This window comes from Martes martes (genome assembly GCF_963455335.1).
Source record: "Martes martes genome assembly, chromosome: 18".
In the NCBI taxonomy this organism is placed as follows: domain Eukaryota; kingdom Metazoa; phylum Chordata; class Mammalia; order Carnivora; family Mustelidae; genus Martes; species Martes martes.
In genome coordinates this window covers 1,662,535-1,688,274 of record NC_137906.1, presented here as the reverse complement: position 1 = coordinate 1,688,274, position 25,740 = coordinate 1,662,535, and the positions used below count along the sequence as shown (strand labels likewise).

General features: G+C 45.3%; 1 protein-coding gene across 1 annotated transcript in view; it reads right to left on the bottom strand.

Annotated features, from left to right (window-relative positions):
* The window catches only part of CALN1 (calneuron 1), a gene marked incomplete at both ends in the record, with an annotated part of 455,986 nt that overhangs the window by 157,203 nt on the left and 273,043 nt on the right, over positions 1-25,740 (bottom strand). Inside the window, one exon of the mRNA XM_080829863.1 lies at positions 9,934-10,046. Coding sequence (XP_080685989.1) covers positions 9,934-10,046 — 113 coding nt within the window. The remainder of the gene's footprint in view (positions 1-9,933; positions 10,047-25,740) is intronic.

Sequence of the window (25,740 nt, the reverse complement as noted above, 5' to 3'; positions counted from 1 at the left end):
GGCCCCACATCCAGTGCTCCATGCAATAGTGCCCTCTTTAATACCCATTACCCATTGTTAAGAGAGTAGATTCTGAACATTTCCAGAGGAGGGAAAAAAATTTTTCTTTTCTTGTATCTATATGAGATGACAGGTGTCAAACTTCCTTTAACAATCAATTCATAATATACATAAGCCAGATCATCATGACGTATGCCTGAAATTGATACGGTGCTGTAGGTCAATTATTTCTCAATAAAACTAGAAAATAAGAAAACTAAGATGTAGTAATGGTAAAAAGACACTTGTAAAGAAATTTTTAGACAGTTCTGTGTACAATTACATGTTCGTAAATTAAGTAACTTTGAGGAATTGGAAACTTCCAGAAGATAATATAAATTGTCAAAACAGACTAAAGAAGGGGCGCCTGGGTATCTCAGCTGGTTAAGTGTCTGCCCTCGGCTCAGGTCATGATCCCAGGGTCCTGGGATCTTGATCTCAGGGTTGTGAGTTCAAGCCTTGCACTGGGCTCCAAATTACAATTAAGAGGCGCTCTAACACTACACTTGGGGTGAGCACAGCCCAAGACATACAGAGATGTGGACTCACCATGCGGTACACCTCAAAAACCCGCAACAACAGGTTTAACAGGTGTTAAAACAAACAAACTCGGCAAGATTCTATTTGGACATAAGGATGAAGCCACTGGTGCCAGCTCTTTCCTGAGAACGTGACCGGTGACCTTCTCCTCTTCCTGGCTGAGCTCACTTGTCAGCCCACCCCAGCCACAGACTCAAGAACCAGTCATGAATTTATTTAGAAAGGGTTTTAAAAATTATTTTCAATTTTTTTCCTGATTATAAATTCAATTTAGACATTCTTCTAAAGAGTGAGTTTTCAGCATAATCATTGGATATAAGGTGACTGACATGCTAGACGGGGTGGGGGGCAACAGCGGGCCTTGAACTTTCGGTACCTTCCACAGCAGAGGACCACGTGGGAGATCTGGGTGGGCGTGAGCCCTTCAGAGGCCTCCATGAGTTTTTCCTCCCGACGGCTGATGGCTGCAATTTTGATCATATGCCTTCATTCTCCCATCCCAACTCTGTGCTTTGTTTACGACAATGGGCCTGTGTATTAGAAACTCCACTTCTTTTTTTAACCACTGAAAATGGTTGTTTTATAATACAATTTTGTTAATTTGAGGTTTTTTAATTTCATTGACTAATAACAGACTAGATCATACTGTCTAATGTAGAAATTTCAGGAAACAGAAATAGGGATCAAGAAAAAATGACATTCACCTTTATTCCAATCCATAATTATTAACATTGTCAGAATTATTGCATTTTCTCCAGTGTTTGTCTATGCATCTAAATGGATTGATAACAGATGTAGAACAGCAATGTAATTAGGCCGTGCATTCAATCTCTACAGACCGTAGAGTGAAAACATTATTTTAAATACTTGTACAATATTCCATCTCTGTAAGTGCCTTTTCTACATCTCTAATTTCATATGACAGAGTCTTAGACATGGAATTATTTTTAATTATAGGATTTAACATTGGAAAAATTGTAGCTAAGCATCACCAGATAGCTTTTAGGAAAGTTATACAATTCACATTTCTACCAGCAGTATGCGTTTGTCTTCTAACCCACTCTTGATGGCACTGAGTATTACCCTACTTTTATCCTTCTCCAGTCTGATAGGTGAAAACCGTTACCCAATCACTATTTTAACTTACATTTCTTAGATTTCTAGTGAGCTTGAACCGTCTTGGTATGTTTGTTGAAATACGGACCAACTGACGATTATTCCTCATTCCACCTGTCTACTGTCCTGTTAGGAGGTTTCCATGTTGCTTTAGCAATGGTTTTCACATACGTTTTCTTCTGTCAACTGCCATATTTGCCCTATTTACTTTGAAATATTCTTTAAATTTAATAGCTTAATACTTTTCTTTTAAGATTTTATTTATTTGACAGAGAGAGAAAGAGAGTATGAGTGGGGGAAGGGGCAGAGGGAGAGGGAATGTCACGCAGACTCTCCACTGGGGCCAATCTCACGACCTTGGGATCATGACCTGAGCCAAAATCAAGGGTTGCACGCTTAACTGACAGAGCCACCCAGGTGCCCCTGTTTAAAACTTTTATGTATTACTGGGTATTTACCCCAAAGAAACAGATGTAGTGAACAGAAGGGCCACCTGTACCCCAGTGTTCATAGCAGCCATGGCCACGGTCACCAAACTGTGGAAAGAACCAAGATGCCCTTCAACGGACAAGTGGATAAGGAAGATGTGGTCCATGTACACTATATAGTATGATGCCTCCATCGGAAAGGACGAACACCCAACTTCTGTATCAACATGGATGGGACTGGAGGAGATGATGCTGAGTGAAATAAGTCAAGCAGAGACAGTCAATTGTCATATGGTTTCGCTTACTTGTGGAGCATAAGGAATAACACGGAGGACGTGGGGAGATGGAGAGGAGAAGGGAGTTGGGGGAAACTGGAAGGGGAGACGAACCATGAGAGACTGTGGACTCTGAGGAACCAGCTGAGGGTTTTGGAGGGGCGGGGGGTGGGAAGTTGGGCGAGTCTGGTGGTGGGTATTAAGGAGCACACGTATCACATGGAGCACTGGGTGTGGTACATAAACAATGAATTCTGGAACACTGAGAAAAATTAAATTAAAAGAAAAACTTGTATGTATGGTTCTTCCACTGCTTTAATGCTTAGAAAGGCATTTCCTGCTTCGAAAACTTGCTACCTATTGACATGTGGTTTCCCCACCTTATAAAAACAGTTAAAACTTACAGACTAACAGCCAATAACACCCAAGAATAAGGATAAATAAAAGAAAACCCCCACTACCAAGGTCTAGGTCAGACCAGTAAGCGGGACCAGATGCCCATCCCACATGCCAGGCTCCCTAAAATCTCAGTAGCTCTCGGGCGTTCAACCTGGAGCGGGCGTCAGAGTCACCCAAGGAGCTTGCTGTAATGCAGGCTGCTGGCCCCCCAGCCCTGGGTTTCTGATTCAGTGTTCCTGGGGTGGGGCGCCGACATCTGCATTTCTAACAAGTTCCAGGTGATGCTGGTGCTGCCCGTTCAGGAACCACACTTCAAGACCCACGGCTGAGGCTAATGGTTTCCATACTCCATGTTTCACAGGTAAAATCGCTTTGGGGATTCAAGCAGTTGCTGTCAATCTAACAGGCCTTGTGATGGGCCCCGCTTCTGAAAGCTATTTAGGTTCTGTTCGATGATGAAGATCTGGGGCACAGCAGTTTGGGATCCAAAACTCAGACAAAATACTGGGGGGAGAACGATCCTGCTATTGCAAGATTTGATGCGAGGAGAGACTCAGCCTCCTGGGATGCAATTTATTCTTAACACTCAAACAGGAAAGGTCTTGGGTGTTTTCTAGATCTCGGCCCCATGCAACAAATGCCCCACAGGACTATGATGTCTTCTGTTTCTTCGTTTGCTTGTCCTGCAAGTTTAACCAACAGTCAGCCTCGTGGGCCAGGTAATCTTTGGTCTCACAGATGAAAAAACCGCAGATATTAAGATTCTTGACTGAGCCGCATTTCCTCTCCTTTCGTTTTCTTTTTCTGGTGATAGAATCAATGCATGCCCACTGCTGAGATTCCGGAAAACACAGGAAGATGGGATTACTCATTGTCCGATCGCACACGGCAAATCACTGTTAATGTTCTGATACATTTCTTTCCCGTACTTTTGTGCGTAACAGATCTGGGTCATAATGCGGCTTTGTGTAGTGCCCCGTTCATAGGGCCCAAGCATGGAATGTCAAGTACTCTCAGTTGCCCCTGAGTCAAGAACTTTAAGCACAGCTCCCTGCTCGTCTCGGCCACGGCCCGGGGGCGGGCACATGAATGTCCCAAGCAAAAGCCTGGAACCTGGGCTGGGAAGGACTGGTCTTCACATCAGAGCACAGGTCAGCGACCAGGAGTCTGGGACCAGAGCAGAGATGGAAAAGCAGGGAAGGCATGAGACCAGAGCAAGGGTCTGGGGTGGAGGGACAGAGGCCAAGGCTGGCGAGCTTCGTGTGGAACAGCTGCAGGTGCTTCACTACATCTGCTGTGTTTTCTCCCACCAGATGGGGAGGAGTGGACAGCCGGAAAGGAAGCCGAGCAGGCCTGGCGTTGGAGAAGTCAGCGTAGCAGCCCTTGATCTGGACTAAATCTGGGGATGGGCGTCCCACACATGCTTATGTGAGGACAACTTACAGTGTCTTGGACATTGCACGTGGCCGTGAGATTAGCGAGCTATGACAGTGACCCGCTCGCATATGCATAGGCAAGTGAGGCTCAGGATGGTCAGACAATACTCTGGGGCATGCTTGGAACCCAGGGAGCCCCTATAAGTTTCCTGTTTCCTGACCCCCAGCTTCAGACGCGTTCCCGTACACCCGGTGGCATCCAGCGAACGGACCCGTTTGCTCATATATTTATGTGTTTAAGACAGAAAGTCTAAACCAGTGAAGTCTCGACACATCAGCATTGTTGTGGTATCTAAAAATCCGGTGGTGAAGGAGCCTTAGGTGTTTTACCTGCACTCCCAGGAAGACAGACAAATCTCAGCTTTCCTCGCTAAGACGGACTCATCTCTCTTTCTTCAGAGGGAGAAAAGTTTAACAGAAATGTTGGCTGGACCCCGGGGCTGGGAGAGCTGTTCGATATGCCTGGATCCCTGCCACCATTCTTGCCCTCGCTGCCCTCGCATGCTGTCTGCAAACTCGGTGCGCATCAGCTCTGCACAGGGCTGGAGGTCAAGGAGAAGAAGAGTGAGGTGTTGCCCCAGCGACTCAGGTAAGCCTGTGACGCAGGAGCAGGGCTCTGTCCCCTGCCACCAGGGAGCATCTCCTGTATTCACGACTCTGTTTTTCGGCTACAGGTGGCGTCACCGTGCACAGCATGAACGAATGGCAGAACAGCAGTGACTCTGAGGACCCCACCCCCTTGCAGGCGCCATCAACCCAAAACACCGAGCATTCAAACCACCCTGTCCTGAGTCCCAGCCCCTTTCAGCCTTCCCTGGCCTCCTCTCCACTGTCAACACAAGTCCCAAGACTGACTTCAAACACCGTTCCACATTTCCTCCCCAAGCAGATCACTGCAGTGACGGCAAACACACAGAAACTTGATGAATGAAGGGCGAGAATACAATAAAAATTTCCAGCAATTATTATTTGCTACATAAGAGAGAGGCTCTGCACCGGCTGCCAAGAAATCTAGGAGCCTCAACCTCAGAGGGCTGTGTACCCTGGGAGGCCAGAGACCCTGGGGTACGGCCCTCGGACCATCCTCTTTGGGAAGGAGTCTGTGTTCGTAGCCAATTACATCCCACCTTCACTGATAACCAATTTCCTGCACAGAGCCAGCGGCTCATAACTTCTGGGATGAGCACCAGCTGATAAAAAGCTGTTGAGCAGAATCCCAGTTGATTTTATTTTCCTCTTGGCACTGTGGGCTGGAACGCCAGTGAGGAGGGAGCACGGGGAAATGGTTTCAATTAGCAAGATGAGCCTCGTGCCTGCTAGGATCACTTCTCAGAACACAGAGAAGAGCCACAGTCACAGGTTTCCTCTGAGGTAGGAAGAAACCAAAGGCTGGGGAAAACCAAAGGCTGTGTGGCAATGTCAGACCAGAAGCTGAAGCCAATCACAGAGTCTTCACCCTCTGCGGTGGCCAGTCTCCAAGATGGCCCCGACGACTGACGGCTCTGGGTATTTACCAGGAGGTGTTCCTCTCCCTCGCCGAACAGGAATGGCTGTATGCCCGAGAGGATGTTCCAGAAACGATGGAGTTTGACCTCCAAGACGAGGCCGTACACAGTACCATCGCCTCTGCCTGTGCTCTCTTGCACCATTTGTTTTGAGGGAAGCCAGCTGCCGTGTCATAAAGATACTCAAGCAGCACTATGGAGGGATCCATGTGGCAAGGACCCGAGGCCTCCTGCCAACAGCCCATGTCACCTTGCCAGCCACATGGGTAAGCCACCTTGAAGCACTTCCTCCAGCCCCAGTCAAGCCTTCAAATGATCACAGCTCCAGCCACCACCTTTACTGCCACCTCACAACACCGCGCCAGAACCACTCAGCTAGCTGCTTTCACATTCCTGACCCACAGAAACCATGATATTGGACACATTTATTGTTGTTTTATATCACAACCTATGGTGTAATATATTTTGCAGCAAACAGATCAGTCATGCACCCTACCAAGTATACCATCCTACCTACCTATATCTACAAGAAACCAACGTCATATTAAAAAGTATTCATCATCATTAATCATCAGGGAAATTCATATCAAAACCACATTGAGATACCAATTCTGACACCTGTGAGAATGGCCAAAATTAACAGGACAGGGAATGACAATTCTTAGAGAGGATGTGGAGAAAGGGGAACCCTCTTACACTGTTGGTGAGAATGCAAGTTGGTGCAGCCACTTTGGAAAACAGTGTGGAGATTCCTCAAAAGGTAAAAATAGAGCTACCCTATGACCCTGTAATTGCACTACTGGGTATTTACCCCAAAGATACAGATGTAGTGAACAGAAGGGCCATCTGTACCCCAATGTTCATAGCAGCCATGGCCACAGTCACCAAACGGTGGAAAGAACCAAGATGCCCTTCAACAGAAGAACTGATAAAGAAGATGTGGTCCATGTATACAATGGAGTATGATGCCTCCATCAGAAAGGATGAATACCCAACTTTTGTAGCAACATGGACGGGACTGGAGGAGATTATGCTGAGTGAAATAAGTCAATTATCATATGGTTTCACTTACTTGTGGAGCATAAGGAATAACACGGAGGACATGGGGAGATGGAGAGGAGAAGGGAGTTGGGGGAAATTGGAAGGGGAGACGAACCATGAGAGACTGTGGACTCTGAGAAACAAACTGAGAGTTTGGGAGAGGGTCTGGGGGGATGGGTGAGCCTGGTGGTGGGTATGAAGGAGGGCACGTATTGCATGGAGCACTGGGTGTGGGGCATAAACAATGAATCTTGGAACACTGGAAAAATAAAATTAAAATTAAAATTAAAAAAACTGACTTCATCCCTGGAACCCTTGCCAGAGTCTCTTAAGTAAACAGTCTTCTCCTTGCTTTAGCATCAGTACCTCCTGATATCAGTATCCCCTGCCTGGATGTTCAGAGGCAGAAAGCTGCCGTGCCCCTGTTCCTCTATATCATCTTCAACCACTGTAGCAAGGTAAACACACGCATACGCGTGCATATACAAACATTCACATGCACAGAGCTTTCTCTTAAACCTGAAAAATCACTCAAGCACTAGGAAGATGCACTTTTTTCCCAGGAAGGACTGGATGCGCGGGATGTTTTAGAGTACCATTTATTCACGCTGTCTCCGGATAGACAGATGGAGGGGGCAGTGTGGGAGGGTACAGCTGACTACTGAGAATTGATAGCTGTCTCTGTTCTCCTCTGTCTCTGTTCTGCTAGTCATAAAATTCTGAGCTGTGTGAGGACCAGCAGGAGAGGAAAGCCAATGCCATGGTGTCCATGCATTCCCGCATTCATTTAAATATTTCAGGATACATTTTTCCCCCTTACTCACTTTTCCCCGTCCTGTTTGTGTCCCCAGATGAGGAAGAGGGTCCTTAATATAAGGCAAAAACAGAGAACTTGCAAGCATCATAGTATGTCCAAATTATGCTAGAGGCAGTCAAGATAGAGAAATATTTCCTTGCTGTGTAGGTGTTCAACTACGAAGAACCTGGAAGATGTGAGGTCTCTACTTTAGGGGTAGATTAAATACTGGGAGCTCCTTGCCCTCCAGGATGGGGTCGGGAAGAATGCTCAGAGACTAGAAGGCAGGTAGCATTCTTCCAGGCTACAGGCGGCCACGAAGGCAGAGGCAAAGGGAGGAAAGAGCACTCAGAGTGGGGAATAAAGCATGGCCCAGAAGAAAGAAATCAGGCAGAGAAGGAACTCCGGAATGTTCACCAGAGTGGATCTGTATGGGCTGAAACCTGGCCTGGTGAGAAAAATGTTTCCCCATCTTTCTAACTATGTGTTCGTTTTTTTAAAAAATTTCTTCCCAAGGCCTCTACCTGTCTGTCCTTCCAAGTGTTGAGTCACACCTGAAGGGTTACATAAGCAGTGAGATATTCTTGTCACTTGGCAGGTAGGACCATGGAGGTCCTGGGGAGAGTCAGGGCTGATCACAACCTCAGTCTGGGGAGGCAGTTTGGGGACATGTTCTCGTGTCTCGCTCTCCCCTGTCCCTGGACGTCTTCCAGAACCAGGTCCTGCCTCTCTGCTCATCTTCATTTATGCAACTTCTCTTGATGAGCTCCTCCTCGCCCATGATTTCACCCACCAGCTCTGATGGATAATAAATCTGGACGTCCAGCCCCAGCCTCTTGTCCACGATGTGCCCCTGCATGTAGCTGGGCAAAGACTTGCCTCCCTCTCTTAGTTGTCTGACCCTCACCTTACACTCAACGTGCCCAACTCAGAATTCAACTCCACACAAAGACTTCTTTTCTCCATGACCTTATCCCTGTCACTCGGGAACCCTGGGATCATCTCAAGTCTTCTCTTCGCTCAGGTCCTAAAACCATTCTGCCAGTGAGGTCTGAGGTCTCTCCCTTCAACCCAATGTCTAATGACAGCCATGCGCACTGCCTCTACTCCATTCAAACCCATCGTGACAAGCCTGGAACACCCCTTTTGATCCTTTGTCACTTCTGGCCGTATTTCAAAGTTTGAAGCAAGTATCTCCATTTCCCCAAGTCTTATCCGACCCCTCAAGATCACGTCTGTCTCCTTTCTGGGACTGCTATTCATTCTCCTCAAAAAATAGTTATGGACGATCCATTGCGTACACCGTGTGAGGAGCTGAGGATGCCCACAAATGATTAGTCTAGGAACCATCACACCAAGAATCTCTTCTGTGTTTTTTCTCTCCTCAGAGTGTTTCCCCACCCAAATTCTTAAATAGCCAGGGCTGTGTCTTCAATGTCTTTTGTGAAACCCACAGTGACAGACTGCAGGGCCCATAACGTGCTCTTACCGAGTGTTTATTGGTTATATGCAAGATGGCAGCAGAGTAAGACCAGAAATACATGTCAACTGCAATGTTTACCTAGATTAGAGAATTATCTTTGCTAAGAAAAAAAAAAAAAAAACACATCAAGAAATTAAAGAAACCGCACTGTACTGGAGTGGTGTTTTACATGCATAACCAACAATTCAATTTAACGTGACAAAATATTCCACTCAAATTTTTAAAACAGTGGTTGATAACCCGTTTCCCAAATTCCATAGTCATGAACTGAGAGTCACATATTAAGACCAAAGAACTAATATAAAATTGATTCATAGCACCTTAATAATTTGAACGTAAATATTTGAAATGTCCCAAGAGATTTTACAAGACAGAAACAGGAGGAAATCGAGAAACATCAAACACAAATTCTTAGGTAAAACCATTCTGTTCTATTAAGGACTAGGGTATCGATAGGATCTAAACACATGAGACAAACCGGCCATCCTCTCAGCAAAAGGATGTCTTGGAATCAGGGATAGAACAGGGCTCAGGAGATACCAATGGCATACTTTCTAAGGATCCCCAAGAAAGAAATATTTGTGACTCAGAAGTGGAGGAATATCATTTCCCCCAAATGTAAAACTATTTCTGGTATAAAGAAAAATTAGGGAGACAGTCTGCTCATCCAAACCTCAAATGAGTATAGTTTTGATACTTTGTTCAGAGAATCTAGTACGGACCTCTACTTAGACTTCCGGTTCAAGGAACGTATGTCACTCTAGCCCAGAAGAGATCGTCACATGCTGAACAGAAGCTCAAGAATTCAGAGTCAAAAGTTAGTCCCAGGCACATGTCTACTGCCAAATTTAATTTAAAAAAAAATTTGTACTCACCTGCCAGAATATGCTATCTATTGTGTTTCCAAGAAAACCATCGCGACCTTCTGAAGACACCAGTTTAGGGCCAAGAATTGTCATGAATTCATCAAAGTCCACCTGGCCATCCCCTGGAAGAAGAAAATACCAATGTGAGTTGAAATGTTGTTGAAATTGACCTGCTGCGCCCGATGAAATAAACACCACGGCGCTTTTCTTTTTCCCATGACCTCAATGGGTGAAGAGCTGGTGGCATCAGAGAAAACTGCCCCACGTTCTTAAATACCATGGGGAACTCAAGATACAGGCAATATCAGTGTGTGGAATACCACACATTCCGAGTTATTTGCCAGTATTTCCATATCTAAATGCCCAATCAGCACTCCCCACCCCCCCCCACTTAAATGGCCACCCCTCACACCTGCTGTACCTTTTGGACGCAAACCGCCTAGCAGTACACGTGACAGAAAGTGCAGTTTCCCCCCGCTCTTCCTTCCTCCTGTCACTCACACATACACTGAGACACCAAGTCCTTCACCTCTTCCACGCCTGTGCCTGCTCTAGCCCCCTGGTCAATTCAATCTCCAGTCCCTTCTCGAAGACTGTGGTGGGAAAACGTCTGCAAGGATTAATGTACCTAGTGATAACTACAACATTACTAGCGCAGTGGCTGCCTGCTCTCACGCTCTCACCTCCACACTCTCTCCCATGCAGAAGTTTGCCTCCCCAAAAGCATAGCTGATGATGTTTTATAAATTTCCATGGCGTCTTTGACCAAAAATAAGGAAACCACTTCAAGATGGCGTTTGAGTCCCACTATGTCCTTCGCTGTCTTTTGCTCCCCACCTCTGAACAAAATGCCCTGCTTTTGCCAAACCTCATGCCCCTGTACATGCTGTTCCCTCCATCCAGGATGCCTTTCCCCACTTGTCTACCTGATGAACACCATCTCGTTCTCTAAGATGGAACTTCAATACCGTGCTCTCTTTTCGGTTTTTCTTTCTGACCCTCATCTCACTAGCCAGCGTTGTCTCTTCCTCTACCCTCACGTGCATCTGTCATAGACTTATCAGCCTGTATCTCAGCCACAGGTCCACATGCCTTTTCCACACCTGCATTGTGAGCTCTGCAAAGTCAGGGACCCAGTCTGAAACTTCTTTGTACATCGCCCACAACAGCGGGCACTCAACACGTACTTACAGAATGAATGAATGATACCCCTTGCTTGTTTTCCCTTTGCCCAGCTCTGCATCTTTCATCTGACACTAGATGAAAGTCTAGTGTCGGATCTATCTTAGATCTGACACTAAAAGGTGAACTTGAGCCAACTCGGATGAAAACAGACCTTCAGGGTACTGTCCAAGCCTCCATGACTCACCAGTGTGGCATTCCGCGCCCTTAGAACTGCTCAAGAGGGCGTCTCCACCAAGAGCACACCACATGTTGGCCCAGCTGGTGCAGACAGCTCAGGTGTCTGCACACAGGTTTGCCAAAGTGCGCACACATCAATCAACTCCCAGAGGGCAACCGCCTTCAAACAGCCCTCGTTCAAAACCTACTTCAAACACCTAAGCAGATGTCATCATCAAGATGCCAAATAATTTAGAAAAAGAAGTCCAGAAACATATTGCAGTATAGATTAAAAAAACCTAAGGGGGTAAGGGAGGAGTGACAAATCAGTGGGAAAGGAAAGGTTTAGCACCAAATGGGTTGGGTCATCACTGGGCTACTGAAGGGCACTGGTTTACCCCTCACTGTTCAACAGGAGAGAGGATCTAAAAGTTCACCCTCAAAATAAATAAATTAACGAATTAAATTCCACCTTCAAATATTAATTTATTAAATCCCATCCTCACTGGTCATCATGAGAAAGCTAATCAAGCGAAAGTGAGGTACCATCCTTCCTCTCAAATTAACAAATACTTCTAGAAAGAACGCTGCTCAATGTTCATAGAGATACAGGGAAGAAATGGGCTCTCTTATGCCTTCCCGGTACACTCGTCCCAGATACCGACAGACAGTATTTAAGATGCTGTAACGTGCTGATTCCTTTTGACCTTATAACTTCACTTTTTTAAGAAAAATACAAGGCAAGGGAACTATCTTACATTTGCCCCCAACAGTCGTCCAATCTCGGTAAAAGTGGGAAATTGGAAGCTGTAGGAAAAGGAGAGGGGCCACGTCCTCCTGGCGTTCACACTGAGCTAGCTCCATGGGGCTCCGAGTCTCAGACAGATACACGCTTGATAAACATTGGCACTGACCCTCAGCTCACCCCTAATCAGCCCGGCTCATCTGGAGCTAGACGGCCAGCACTCTCAGCCTAGAATACACATTCTCCATAGAAACAGTATCACCCTCAATGAGGTGAAAATGGATTCCTGGGAGACAAACAATCTGAGATATTACAATCGTTTGTGGCTCTCCTTTGGCCACAGGACATAAACAGATGAACAGGATATCTGAGCCATTAAAATTTCACAGGGCAAGGCAACTAGGGAAACCAATGTCTTAAAAGGCTCCTGGTGGTGACGTAGCTCTGAAAAAGGAGGAGGACGACGGAGCTCCAGAAACAGTGGGCAAGAACATGCCCCAAGTACTGCGGACGCCCTTCTTTAGCCCTCCCCCTGGAATGCTGTCCTATAAAGCAGAGGGCATCATCCCAAATGTCTGTTACCCATGGCGACATCTAACAGTTCACAAAGGCAAGGAAGCTCAAGGGCATGGACCGCTTCCCGTGAAGTCCTGATGAGACCCTAACTAAAATCTATCCACCAAGCTGCGTCACTTAAGCTCCCGGCTATAGAGCAGTGAGTAATCCTTTCTCTCATTTGGGAGTCTAAGGGGGGATGGTCAAAGCCAGGAGAACAGGACTATCTTTGAACAGTCCACCTTCCAGGTAGGAGGAGAGAGGCCACCCACCTCTCTGAAACCTCCCCCAGGGTGCTGGGAGCGCAGTGGTCTAGAACTGGTGTATTTCAAGGGTCCACATGGAGCTGCTGTCAAAGTCACTGGGGACCGTTCACAGATGGGCCCTTGGCTGAGAACACCAAACCGAAAGCTGACATGCAGAAATGATGGCCCCCGTGAGGGGAGCAGCCCGCTCACTCCTCAAATGCTTGGCCCGAGAGAAAGTTCTGGTCAAGGAGTGCTCAGGGCCCTATCAGAAATGCAAACTACAGTCACTGCAGAGTACCGGGGTCTCACCACAGACTGAGCTGATGGGAGAACTTGCTTCTTACTATTTCATAGAGCACACCGGGAACTTCAGATGTTTTTGCGACCAAAATATGATCCCCCTAAAAGGCAGGAGGGGCAAGACGGCGGAGGAGTGGCAGACGAAGACAACACCAGGTCGCAGGAGTTCAGCTAGACAGTTATCAAACCATCCCGAACTCCGACAGACCCAGCCGGAGACGGAGGAGAACCAGAGCCGCGGCGCCGGGAGCGGAGCAGCGACCTCGGTCCGGAAGGCGGGACCCGCCCCACGCGGGAGGACGGGCCGCGGGGGAGGGGCGCTCCCGGCCGGCGGCGGAGCCGGAGCCCAGAATCCGGCCGTGGAGGCGGCGCTCCGCGGGGGGACGTCGCTGCAGGGGCGGGGCGGGGGCGGGGGCGGGGCCTGGCGGGGACAGCGCGGTCCCAGGTCCCGGGGGTCCCAGAAGGACGGGGGGGGGGGGGGGGTCCGAGGGCGGCGGAGCGCGGGGACCGGAGCGGGGACGCCGGCGGCAGAGACGGGCCGAGGACGGGCTCTCAGCTCGGGGTCCCCTTCCCCCGGGGCCGAGGCGCGGCCGGGCCACGGCTGTCCGCGCAGGGACCCCGCAGGCGGCGGCCCCGGGGACACTCACCGTCCTTCTCCGGGAGGAGCGGGCGGGACTGCGCGGCGGGAAGCTGCGGGTTTGCGGACTCCAGACGGGCCGCGCCGGAGACGGAGACGCGCGGTCCCAGGCCGGGGAGCTCGGAGCGCGGCGGAGACCGGGGAGCCGGGAGGGACGGCGGCTTTGCTCCGGGCGCACTGAGGAGTGGGGACCCGGACTCTCGGCTCCTGTGGCCAGAGACTCGGCAGCCGCCATTTTTATTCTCCTCCAAGCGCTACGGAAAGCGCTCAGGGAACAAAAGCTCCGAGCGCGAACCCGAGCAGATGACCTAGCCCCGCCCCTGGCACGGGCGGTGCAATTCTGCCTCCCGCGAGTATTTTTGACAATCACTGCAACGGCCCCTCCCCAAGAAGATCAGCAAGAACTGGGGGAATCCAGAGCTAGGGGAAAACATCACATAGAATTCATGGCTTTTCCCCCATGATTCTTGAGTCTTTCTAAGCTAAATATTTTAAAAAAATTTTCTTATTCTATTTTTTAAAATTTCTCTTCTTTCCTATTTTTTTTTTTTTTAAATTTCTAAGTTTTTTTTTTTTTTTTAAAGATTTTATTTATTTATTTGACAGAGACAGAGATCACAAGTAGGCAGAGAGGCAGGCAGAGAGAGAGGAGGAAGCAGGCTCCCTGCTGAGCAGAGAGCCCGATGTGGGGCTCGATCCCAGGACCCTGGAATCATGACCTGAGCCGAAGGCAGAGGCTTTAACCCACTGAGCCACCCAGGCGCCCCTCTTCTTTCCTATTTTAACCTTTTTCCATTTTATCTTTTTAAAAATCTTTTTAAGTTTTCATAGTTATAGTTATATTCTATCCCTTCATTGTATTTAACCTTATTTTTGTATACATATAAGTTTGTTTTTCTTTTTTTTAATTTTGGGATACAATTTCTTCTAATAGATCAAAATATACCCTAAATCTAGTGCATGGTTTTGTTCAAGTCTCCAGCTTGATCACATTCTTTTTTTTTCCTTTTTTCAACCAACTTATCTTATCAATTCCTTTTTTAGAATCTTTTTTCATTTTCATCTTTATAGTCATATTCCATCCCTTCATCGTATTTATCCTTATTTTTGTGTATTTATATAAGTTTTTCTTTCTTTAAAATTTTCAGAGGTAGTTTCTTCTAACAGACTAAAATACTCCCCAAATTAAGTCTGTGGCCCTGATCTATTCACCAGTCTAATATTTTCTTCTCCTTCCCCCCCCCCCCCCGTTCTTCTCCCCCTGGTTTTGCGTCTCTTCTGATTTGATTAGTGTACATTTTTCTGGGATGGTTGCTACCTTTTAAGTATTTTATTCTCTCACTCATCTATTTTTATCTGGATAAAATGAAAAGGCAGAAAAAGTCATCTCAAAAAAAACACAAAAAACAAAAAACCAAGAGGCAGTACCGAAGGCTAGGGACCTAATCAATACAGACACTGGTAATATGTCAGAACCAGAGTTCAGAATGATGATTATCAAGGTGCGAGCTGGGCTTGAAAAAAGCATGGAAGATACGAGAATCCTTTTCTGGAGAAATAAAAGCCCTTTCTGGAGAAATAAAAGAACTAAAATCTAACCAAGTTGAAATTAAAAGAGCTATTAATGAGGTGCAATCAAAAACGGAGGCTCTTACTGCTAGGATAAATAAGACAGAAGAGAGAATTAGTGATATAGAAGACCAAATGTGAAGAACAAAGGAGCTGAGCAAAAGAGAGACAAACAACTACTGGACCACGAGGGGAATTCGAGAGGTAAGTGATACCATAAGATGAAATAATATTAGAATAATTGGGATCCCAAAAGAAGAAGAAAGAGAAAGAGGGGCAGAAGGTATAATAGAGCAAATTACAGTAGAAAATTTCCCTAATTTGGTGAATGAAACAAATATCAAAATCTAGGAAGCACAGAGAACCTCCATCAAAATCAATAAAAATAGGTCCACACCCTGTCATCTAATAGTAAAACGTACAAGTCTTAGTGACAAAGAGAAAATCCTGAAAGCAGCTGGGAACAAGAGGTCTGTAATCTACAATGGTAGAAATATTAGAATGCCAGTAAACCTATCCACAGAGACCTGGCAGACCAGAAAGGACTGACATGATATATTCAGAGCACTAAACGAGAAAAATATGCATCCAAGAATACTATATCCAGCTAGGCTGTCACTGAAAATAGAAGGGAAAGAAAAAAAAGGTTCCAGGACAAACAAAAACTAAAAGAGTTTGCAAACATCAAACTAACCCTACAGGAAATACTGAAAGGGGTCCTCTAAGCAAAGAGAGAGCCTAAATGTAACATAGACTAGAAAGGAATGGAGACAATATAAGTAACAGTCCCCTTATAGGCAATACAATGGCACTAAATTCCTATCTTTCAATAGTTACCCTGAATGTACATGGGCTAAATGCCCCAATCATAAGACACAGGGTATCAGAATGGATTAAAAAAACAAGACGCATCGATATGCCATCTGCAAGAAACTCATTTTAGACCCAAAGACACCTCCAGATTAAAGGTGAGGGGGTGGAAAACAGTCTACCATGCTAATGGACATCAAAAGAAAGCTGGGGTGGCAATCCTTATATCAGATCAATTAGATTTTAAGCCAAAGACTCTCATAACAGATGAGGAAGGACACTATATCATACTCAAAGGGTCTGTCCAACAAGAAGATTTAACAATTTTAAATATCTATGCCCCTAACATGGGAGCAGCCAACTATATAAACCAATTAATAACAAAATCAAAGAAACACATCAACAGTAATACAATAATAGTAGGGGACTTTAGCACCCCCCCCTCACTGAAATAGATCATATGAGCAAAAGATCAACAAGGAAATAAAGGCTTTAAATGACATACTGGGCCAGATGGACATCACAGATATATTCAGAACATTCCATCCCAAAGGAACAGAATACACAGTCTTCTCTAGTGCACATGCGACATTCTCCAGAATAGATCACATCCTGGGTCACAAATCAGGTCTCAACTGGCACCAAAATACTGGGATCATTCCCTGCATATTTTCAGACCACGATGCTCTGAAGCTAGAACTCAATCACAAGAGGAAAGTTGGAACCCAAATACATGGAGGCTAAAGAGTCTACTAAAGAATGAAAGGGTCTACCAAGAAATTGAAGAAAAATTTTAAAAATTCATGGAAATAAATGAAAATGAAAACACAACTGTTCAAAATATATAAGACACAGCAAATGTGGTCCTGAAAGGAAAGTACATAGCAGTACAAGCCTTTCTCAAGAAACAAGAAAGGTCTCAAGTACGCAACCTAACCCTACACCCAAAGTAGCTAGAGAAAGAACAACGAAGAAAGCCTAAACCCAGCAGGAGAAGAGAAATCATAAAGATCAGAGCAGAAATCAATGAAATAGAAACCAAAAGAACAGTAGGAGAAATCAACGAAACTGGGAGCTGGTTCTTTGAAAGAATTAATAAGATTGATAAACCCCTGGCCAGACTTCTCAAAAAGAAAAGCGAAAGGACCTAAATAAATAAAATCACAAATGAAAGAGGAACAATCACAACCAACACCAAAGAAATACAAACAATTACAAGAGCATATTATGAGCAATTATACGCCAGCAAATTTGACAATCTGGAAGAAATGGATGCATTCCTAGCGACGTATAAATGACCACAACTGAACCAGGAAGAAATAGAAAACCTGAACAGACCCATAACCAGTAAGGAGACTGAAGCAATCATCAAAAATCTGCCAACAAACAAGAGCCCAGGGCCAGACGGCTTCCCAGGGGAATTCTACCAAATATTTAAAGAAGAATTAATACCTGTTCTCCTGAAACTGTTCCAAAAAATAGAAATGGAAGGAAAACTTCCAAACTCATTTTATGAGGCCAGCATTACCTTTATCCCAAAGCCAGACAAAGACCTCATCAAAAAGGAGAACTACAGACCAAAATCCTTGATGAACACAGATGCGAAAATTCTCACTGAAATACTAGCCAATAGGATGCAACAGTACATTAAAAGGATTATTCACCACGACCAAGTGGGATTTATTCCTGGGCTGCAAGGATGGTTCAACATCCGCAAATCAATGTGATACAATACATTAATGAAAGAAAGAACAAGAACCATATGATACTTTCAATAGATGCTAAAAAAGCATTTGACAAAGTACAGCATCCTTTCCTGATCAAAACTCTTCAAAGTGTAGGGATAGAGGGCACATACCTCAATATCATCAAACCCATCTATGAAAAACCCACCGCAACTATCATTCTCAATGGAGAAAAACTGAGTGCTCTCCCCCTAAGGTCAGGAACAGGACAGGGCTGTCCAATATCACCACTGCTATCCAACATAGTACTAGAAGTCCTAGCCTCAGCAATCAGACAACAAAAAGAAATAAAAGGCATCTGAATTGGCAAAGAAGTCAAACTCTAACTCTTTGCAGATGATATGATACTTTATGTGGAAAACCCAAAAGACTCCACTCCAAAACTGCTAGAACTCACAGAGGGATTCAGTAAAGTGGCAGGATATAAAATCAATGCACAGAAATCAGTTGCATTTCTATACACCAAGAGCAAGATAGAAGAAAGAGAAATTCAGGAGTCGATCCCATTTACAATTGCACCTAAAACCATAATATACTGAGCAATAAACCTAACCAAAGAGGCTAAGAATCTGTACTCAGAAAACTATAAAGTACTCATAAAGAAATTGAGGAAGACACAGAGAAGTGGGAAAATGTTCCATGCTCATGGATTGGAAGAATAAATATCGTGAAAATGCCAATGCTACCTAAAGCAATCTACATATTTAACACAATCCCTATTATAATACCACCCTTTTTTTTTTCAAAGAAATGGAATAAATAATCCAAATAATTTATATGGAAGCAGAAAAGACCCCGAATAGCCAGAGGAATGTCGAAAAGGAAAACCAAAGATGGCGGCATCACAATTCCAGACTTCAAGCTCTATTACAAAGCTCTATTACAAAGCTGTAATCATCAAGGCAGTATGGTATTGGCACAAAAACAGACACATGGATCAATGGAACAGAATAGAGAGCCCAGAAATGGACCCTTAACTGTATGGTCAAATAATCTTCGACAAAGCAGGAAAGAATGTCCAATGGAAAAAAGACAGTCTCTTCAACAAATGGTATTGGGTAAATTGGACAGCCACATGCAGAAAAATGAATCTGGACCATTTGCTTACACCACACAGAACAAAGGATCAAAATGGATGAAAGACCTCACTGTGAGGCAGGAATCCATCAAAATCCTTGAGAAGACTGGCAGCAACCTCTTTGACCTCAGCCACAGCAACTTCTTCGTAGAAATATACCAAAGGCAAGGGAAGCAAGGGAAAAAATGAACTACTGAAACTTCATCCAGATCAAAAGGTTTTGCACTGCAAAGGAAACAGTCAACAAAACGAAAAGACACCAACAGAATGGGAGAAGAAATTTACAAATGACATAGGAGATAAAGGGCTAGTTAGCCAAAATCTATAAAGAGCTTACCAAACTCAACACCCTAAGAACAAATAATCCAATCAAGAAATGGGCAGAGGACATGAACAGACATTTCTGCAAAGAAGACATCCAGATGGCCAACAGACACATGAGAAAGTGCTCCACATCACTCGGCATCAAGGAAATACAAATCAAAACCACAGTGAGATACCACCTTACACCAATCAGAATGGCTAAAATTAATAATTCAGGAAACGACAGGTGTTGGCGAGGATCCAGACAAAGGGGAACCCTCCTACACTATTGGTAGGAACACAAGCTGATGCAGCCACTCTGGAAAACAGCATGGGCATTCCTCAAAAAGTTGAAAATAGAGCTACCCTATGACCCAGCAATCGCACTATTGGGTATTTACCCTAAAGATACAAATATAGTGTTCTGAAGGGGCACATGCACTCGAATGTTTATAGCAGCAATGTCCACAATAGCCAAACTATGGAAAGAACCTAGATGTCCATCAACAGATGAATGGATAAAGAAGATATAGTATATATATACAATGGAATACTATGCAGTCAACAAGAGAAATGAAATCTTGCCATTTGCAATGACATGGATAGAACTAGAGGGTATTACGCTGAGTGAAATAAGTCAACCAGAGAAAGACAATTATCATATGATCTCTGTGATATGAGGAATTTGAGAGGCAGGGTAGGGGGTTGGGAGGGAAAAAATGGAACAAGATGGGATCGGGAGGGAGATAAACCATAAGAGACTCTTAATCTCACAAAACAAACTGAGGGTTGCTGGGGGGAGGGGGATAGGGAGAGACTGGGCTATGGACATTGGGGAGGGTATGTGATATGATGAGTGCTGTGAAGTGTGTAAACCTGGGGATTCACAGACCTGTACCCCTGGGGCAAATAATACATTATATGTTAATTTTAAAAAAAGATCCCCCTGCCTTGTTTTTCCCCCCTACTATTACAGAGCAAAGGGAGATACATTCCTATAGGCCCACAGTTGCAGAAATAGTCCAAGGGGTCCCCCACACCTCTCTTAGGATTTTCTCAGCTCTGGCTTCTGCATATGTGGGTACATAGAACATTTTCTGCAGACCTTCTATAAATACAGACTCTTCATCCTGATGAAAAGCTCAACCCCAGTCCAACCAGTACTACAAGTTTCTATTCAGATTTAGACGAGAAAACAGATCCTAGTTTAATGGACAAAGAGAACTGGGAACACCCCATAGGCTATCTACACTGCTCCCAGAAGTGTGGCCCCCATGTCCCCACCCCCCTCACTCTATCCATCCCAGAGAAATGAGACAAATAGAATCTCAGAGGGGGGTTTTTCATTAAGTCCCTGGTATGAAAACCAGCCCCAGGCAGAAGCAAGGTCTTAAAAGTCAGATGATGTTCAAAATACCTACCTTTGACTGAGCACTCCCAATGTGGTGGGCATTGTTTACAGAAACATCCGTACACCAGTTCACTGAAGCCTTCCAGCACCCCATTTTCCCAATGGGAAAATAGGCCCAGAGAGGTTCTGTAGATTGCAGAAACTCACACAGGGAACAGAGCTGGGATTCCACCCCAGGAGTGGATTTCTATGTGTGCACTTGGACACACTGTGGGCAGACACCTAGGCCTCCTCTGGGAGAGCAGGGCCACAATTGGGCTCTGTGTAGTACACTCTTTCCCCTGACCCCAGCATTGCCTGGCCTGGAGTGTTTCAGCTGCCTGGGATATGGGGGCAAAGTGAAATCCAAATTCCTCCCTCCGGTCTAGCTGGTGGGCCACAGGTTAATCCTTAGAGGTCTTTCTTAACCATTTAAAAGAGTCATTGTACGTAAGCAGGATTTCTTTAACACATGCGATATACCAGACTCTGACCTCAGGGCTTTGTACTTCTCATCTTGTCTGATTCTGTGCCAGCATTATGAACAGATTCTCCTCTTCCACACTTTCCCCATGAGAAAATGCAGGCAGGAAGAGGTTAAAAGTAACTAGATCGTGTCCACATAGCTAAGATATGCCAGTCAAGAGAGTCAGCTTGGGACCTCTGAGACTAGCCTCTGAGCTTTCCCAGCTCTCATATGCATCAGAGATGCCGGCGTTAAGTCCCAGCGTCGCCTCGCATCTGTCCGCAAACTTCGAGAGGACCATATGTCTTCCTATCTGGCTACTTAGGAAGGAATTTAGTGGGAAATTGGGTGAGATGGCCTTCAGAGGCTTTAATACAAATGACCCTTGCCTAAAAGCCATTTCTTCCCCCAAATTGCTATTCTGCTTGCGTTTTCAGGGTCTTGGTGATTCTCCTTGGATGGTCAATTCCCAGAGGACCGAGGCCTCTCACATACAGCCCTCCGGGCCTCCAAAATCCCATCCACTAAAAAGAATTACTGTAATAAACAAGGTCTGTCCAGGCCTGGCACAGTGACATCAGACTGCCATTCTGGATCCTCATGCTCCCAGGGACAAGGGTAGGCAGCTTCCCAGACCCGCCGCGTTTCACATCTGTAGCAGACTCTGAATGCAAAACTCTCTTGGTTAAGTTGCTTCTGGAATCTCGAGCAAGCAGACAAGTGCAGCATGGAAGGGTGCCGTTCACTCCTACCTGGCCTCATTCTCCCTCCTCAAGCTTCCAAACACCAAGATCCACTTATCAGGAAGAGCAGGAAGCTAACCTGCTAGGGACTGTGTGTTGTTGCTTCCCACTGCCATGTAAGTCAAAGGAATGCACTTGAACTAGGGCAGGAAGCTGGCGGGGGGGCAGAGTCAGAACTACATAACATGCATTAGGGACAACCAGCTGACTCACAATGGGGTGAAATAATAAGAAAAAAATAAATAAATAAAGACCCCTGGCTTTCTGGTGGTCTCTCTCTCCACTAGGATGCTCTTGGCTCTCATTGGTCATCAAGGTAACCCCAAACCGAATGCCGCTTTGCCCCTGCGTTGGGCCCTCTTTCCAATGCCCCCCAGCTGTCTCTGCTTGGCTGCCCAAATCAGGCAGCAGCTCCAGCTCCAGTCCCGGCCTGGAGGTCTTTCATACGTGGCACAAACACCAGCCCCTATATTCTTTAAACTCCAGCAAACACAAGTCCATCTCCAGAAATAGCTCTCTGGAAACATCTTTTGCTGAAACTGAATGAGAAACACCTCCTCCCACTCCAGGAAGGTTCATGAATGCTCGGAACCCACCATCAGCTCTCTCCAATGAAATTCTTTTGCCTAATACTTCAAACCCAACCCCTTATAAGGGGTTAGGGACTGAACTGTACCCCCCTCAAAACTCGTGTGTGCAGACCTGACCCCCAACAGGACTGTATTTGGAGACACGGCCTTTAAGGAGGTAACTAAGGTTAAATGAGGTCCTAAAGGTGGGCCCTGATCCAATGGGACGGGCATCCTTACAAGAAGAGGAAGAGGCAGCAGGAGAGCATGCGCAGGGGGAAGGCCACGGGAAGACACAGCAGGCAGGCAGTCGACTATCTACAAGCCAAGGACGGGGTTCCCACCAGAAACCCATCCCTCCAACCACCTTGAACTCGATCATCCTAGAACTGAGAGAAATCAGCTTCTATTCTTTAAGCCCCCTGGTCTGTGGTACTTTGTTCCAGCAGCCTGAGCTAACGCATAAAGAACAGTGGGCTCTTAGGAAACTTGGCGCTTAGAGTATTGTTCCTGTGTTTGGGAGCTTAAATTGGAAACCTAAGAGTAGGTTCTTGATATCTTACACTCTACATAAGAGGGAGGAGGAGAAGGGAACTGGAAAGGAAGAGTCTAAGAGCAGAACCAAGAAAGAGGGAGAGGGGACCTAGAAATCAAGGGAGATGTTCAATAGGGGGCATGAAGTTAGTCTCCAGTGACGTGAAATGCCACAGAGGGCCAGGTAGGGTGACTGGTGAGAAAGGGACATCGTATGGCTCATTACTGAACCCAGGGTTGTGGCAGCAAAACCTGACAACAGCATCTGAAGTTTTACACAGAAGGGATTCAAGAGCAGGAACCTGTTTGGAAGGGGGGACATATACTGGAGATCTCAAGACCTGCCCCCAAGTTCTTGTTAAGAGGACTCCCAGGACAGCATATAGTTTTACTCATGACTGTGATTTTTTTACTGCAAAAGAATATAAAGCACAATCATCAGGAAGGAAATATGCACGGGGTGAGGTCTGGAGGAGACCAGGAAGAAGCTTCCAGAATCCTCTCCCAGCAAAGTCAACACGACATGTTTATTAACCCCCCCAGCATTGAGTAGCGGCAACATGTGTGAAATCCTGTCTACTGGGAAACTTTTAGAGTCCCAGTGTTCAAGGTTTCTACTGGGGACTGGTCATGTAGGTCCTCTGTGCCTGCCATGTACTAACATTCCAGACTCCCAGAAGGAAAGCAGGTGTTGGCCATAAACTATATCATATATATGAACAGTATGACCATGGCGAGCCACTCTTGACCCATTCTAGGTATGATGGAATCCCTCCCTGGATCCAATTTCGTGGATACTATTCAAGGGTTAATTAACCTTGCAAGGAAAGTCCGCCACGTTAGCCCCTTTCTATACTCATAAGTTCTTGAGCCATTGAGCCAAAGTCACAGAAATTTATCAAAATCAACGTTTCCACCTTGAGTAAGAAAAGATGCTGGGTTCTTGTGATTCAGAGTTTCTAATATAGATACTGCATCTGCTGGTGACACAGGGAGCTCTTCCTAGATCTGAGATGCTTAACTCTGTGCAGTACCATGGCTCGGCCATCATTTTGACGGGACTAGCACTGTCCCTTCATTCCCTGCTTCTATTCATGGAATTTTACAGCCATCAAGCTCCTTTTCTTAAAGATTCATTTATTTGAGAGAGAAAGAGGCTGAGCAGAGGGAAGGAGCAGAGGGAGAGGGAGAAGCAGACTCCCCACTGAGTGGGGCTCGATCCCAGGTCCCAGGTAGACGCTTAACAAAATGAGCCGCCCCGGCACCCCTCCTAGTTCATGAATCATCCCACCCTCACCCCATTGGTAAAAGCAGAACCGAGGCCCAGACAACCCAGAGCAGTGTGCCTACTTCCAGCAACCCAGCATCTGGAAAGCCAGTTTCCCATGGGAGCTGAACACCAACCACAAAGTTTTTACATATATTAGATAATACAGGAAAATGAAGACAGAAAAAGATGCTTTTATTGACACTTTACATTAGAATGAAAAATATCAACTGATCACAGGAGAATAAGGAAGTCAAGGGTGTGAACTTGGAGGACCTCACCACTGTCCTCCTGGAAATGTGTGTTCAGGTGGGAAAAGAGACAAGGAATCACACGTGTGTGTCTGGCATTGAAAAGGAAATTCTGCAGTAGTAAAAAGAAGAGCAATTTGATAAGATCTAGGACAGTGGTCTCCACGGTGATAACAAAGCAAAGGATGTTCAAGAGCATTTGTGGGGCCTGAAAAAATGTTACATGCTCCATTCATATCTACTTGTGTTCTTTCTTTTTAACTACCAGGTTTTTGGGGTGTGTGTTATAAAGTCTAAAATACATTAGTGGAAAATACATTAGTGGAATAGTGCCTATACATAGTGTGATAAACAAACAAGAAAGGGCAGGGTGCACACATGAGAAAGGGCAGACAAGAGAGGTCACTGTGTACTGGGAAAGGCAAAACCTGCACATTTTCAACTTTCTACTTAATGTACTACTAATTAGTACACTACTCTGTGTTACTTAAAGATAAAATACTAATGTATTCATTTTATGTAGGCAAACATAAATGCTATTTGGAAAATATATTATGGGGGGGAGCAATTGCAGAGACAACTGTACAAATAATGTACAGACCTAACTTACTCTAAAAAAAGACAGAGGGAGCTGAGTTTGAGAAGTTCTTTATGGATCTTGGATATGGAACATAAGGAATAGCATGGAGGGCATTAGGAGAAGGAAGGGAAAATGAAGGAGGGGAGATGGAGGGGGAGATGAACCATGAAAGACTATGGATGCCGGGAAACAAACTGAGGGTTTGGAAGGGAGGGGGTGGATGGGTCAGCCCAGTGATGGGTATTAAGGAGGGCACATATTGCATGGAGCACTGAGTATTCTACAAACAATGAATCATGGAATAGTACATCAAAAACTCATGATGTACTGTATGGTGACTAACATAATAAAAAAGGAGAGAACAAAAAAAAAGAGGGAAATAAGAGAGAAATGAAATGATGAAAGAGAAAATGACAGAGATGAATGACAGAAATTGGAGACTTGAATTTCATAAGAAAGAAAAGCAGGAGAATACTCAAAAGTATCATAACAAGACATTTTCCTGAGCTGAGAGAACTAAGACTACCTGATAGCCCAGCAGTTAAGAGTTAGATGAAACTTAATAACAGTTGCCATATATTCTGACCAAATGCAGGCCAGGCACATTGCTAAGGGATTTGACTCACTTGTTTCTCTCAACAACACTGAAAGGTAGAGATAGGTGTCACCATTCACCAAGGCAGGA